Raw genomic sequence first — 1,868 nt, forward strand, 5'->3', positions numbered from 1 at the left:
TTTGTCTATCTGAAAAAGGGAAAATGTTGTGTTAAAGCTTAAGTTATACATCCCACTACCAATTACTGTCGACGTCAAAACGATTCATTATCCGTGAGTCGCTCCATTTTACCCTATATTATGAATTATAAAGAGATACTAAAGGCGAGTAATCAATATTTTAGTATAGCTACAACTCACTTGGAAGGATAATATTGCCATTCCCTTTTTTTAAAAGTTTTTCAAATGACAATTGATTATTCAAATAGAATTATCAATTAGCAAAAGGTTCAATTCATATTCCGCCATCAAGATTGATATATTGTCCTCGGTATTAGTCTATTTAATTTAATTAATATTTTTATTATACTATTTTATTATATTAGTATTTATTTGTGTATTTTATATTTCAGTGTTCAGTAATCAAATAATTCGGTGCGCCAATCGGAGCTACTCCTGTATGACCCGTCAGTAACGGCACGACGAACAGTAAAAAACATGGACTCTTTGTTTTTCCATGAGGATTGTGATGAAGCAAAAATAGCACTGATGTTTATCACTGGGAAACAATGTCCAGTGCAGGTCGAAACTTTGATAACAATCGCTTGAATTCATACAAACGCCGTGACATTTCGAAAACTGGAATATCAAATTTACTTGCCTGACCCTTTCAAGATATTTGATCATTATATTATTGATCAGTTTGTCGTACATAAATATTGTATTATATTAATATATTACTCTTTAGGGATAATTAAATTTACCATTCAAGTACGAGACTGGATCCTATGTTTTTCTGTTGTCCAGCGATTATTTTCCAAAATCAAAATTTTTATAAACTCAAGACAAAAATTGAAATAATTGTTTAGAAAATGACAAATTAAATTAATAATAGTTACAAGCATATATGGGATGGTGAGTGCTAAATATTGAATTGAATAAATTCGTTTAGAATAACTAGTCGATATTTTGAAGTGCAATTGTAACTTTACGTAATTGCAAAAATTCTTGCAAAAAAATGTGAAAGGAATGTTTGTTGAAATATGCCTGAGGGTGCATTCAATTTAGAAACATATTTGGTAGCCTCAAGTAATTATTTTTTTATTGCATATTAAGATATTGAAAAAATATCTTTCATTGTTTGCAATCTAGTTCAGTAAAAATAACAACAATTTTTGGTCGCTAACAAATAGGTTTACTACATTTTCCTAAATTTTTCTCTCGGTGTACTATTGGATTTTACGGAGTTATTCCTGATATCTTTTAATTTATAAAGTTTTTATAAATTTTCAAGAAACGGTTGATAAAATTTCCGTAAAAAAATTCACAGTTTTCAAATTTTATTATTATTCAATATCTCTTGAACTTTCACCACATTGGAAAAATTTCCCTACATTCCCAGTTAACTTTTGCAAAAATTCGCAAAACTTTACCAGAAATTTCGAAAATTAACCATACGTCTACCAAAATTTATCATTAAATATTGATAAAAGTTAAAAACGGCATATTCTTTCAATTTGATCCAAAGTTTCCGGTAAATTTCCAAAAAAAGTATGAAAAATGAGTAGATATCGGCAATTACTCCTTAAATAATCGTCTGACAACGGAAAAATTTGGATTTCCGTTTCTTATTCAATCGCTACCTCTAAAGCTGAAGTCTGACGTGTAGCGATAACTGTAGAATTGATTATTGGTCACACTTTTGTGAAGTTCCGCTTTTCCCGTTAATTTTTAATAATGTCTAAAACCTTTGAACTTTCAAGTATTGAATAAAAGAAAAGAATGACACTCTTTTAGAATTTGTGAAGTATAGGAGATAGAGAAAGCATGTGACGCGACCAGAAAGCGCGCAGGAATAAATTATTGTAGAAATAACATTTGAATATTTG

General features: G+C 29.4%; 1 protein-coding gene across 1 annotated transcript in view; it reads right to left on the reverse strand.

Annotated features, from left to right (window-relative positions):
- Positions 1-666, reverse strand: part of LOC105268831 (WD repeat, SAM and U-box domain-containing protein 1-like) — an 11,540-nt gene extending 10,874 nt beyond the window's left edge. Inside the window, exon 1 of the mRNA XM_011308678.1 lies at positions 641-666. Coding sequence (XP_011306980.1) covers positions 641-666 — 26 coding nt within the window. The remainder of the gene's footprint in view (positions 1-640) is intronic.
- Positions 667-1,868: the final 1,202 nt, after the last annotated feature.

Source organism: Fopius arisanus, unplaced genomic scaffold, assembly GCF_000806365.1.
Source record: "Fopius arisanus strain USDA-PBARC FA_bdor unplaced genomic scaffold, ASM80636v1 scaffold00061, whole genome shotgun sequence".
Lineage (NCBI taxonomy): Eukaryota > Metazoa > Arthropoda > Insecta > Hymenoptera > Braconidae > Fopius > Fopius arisanus.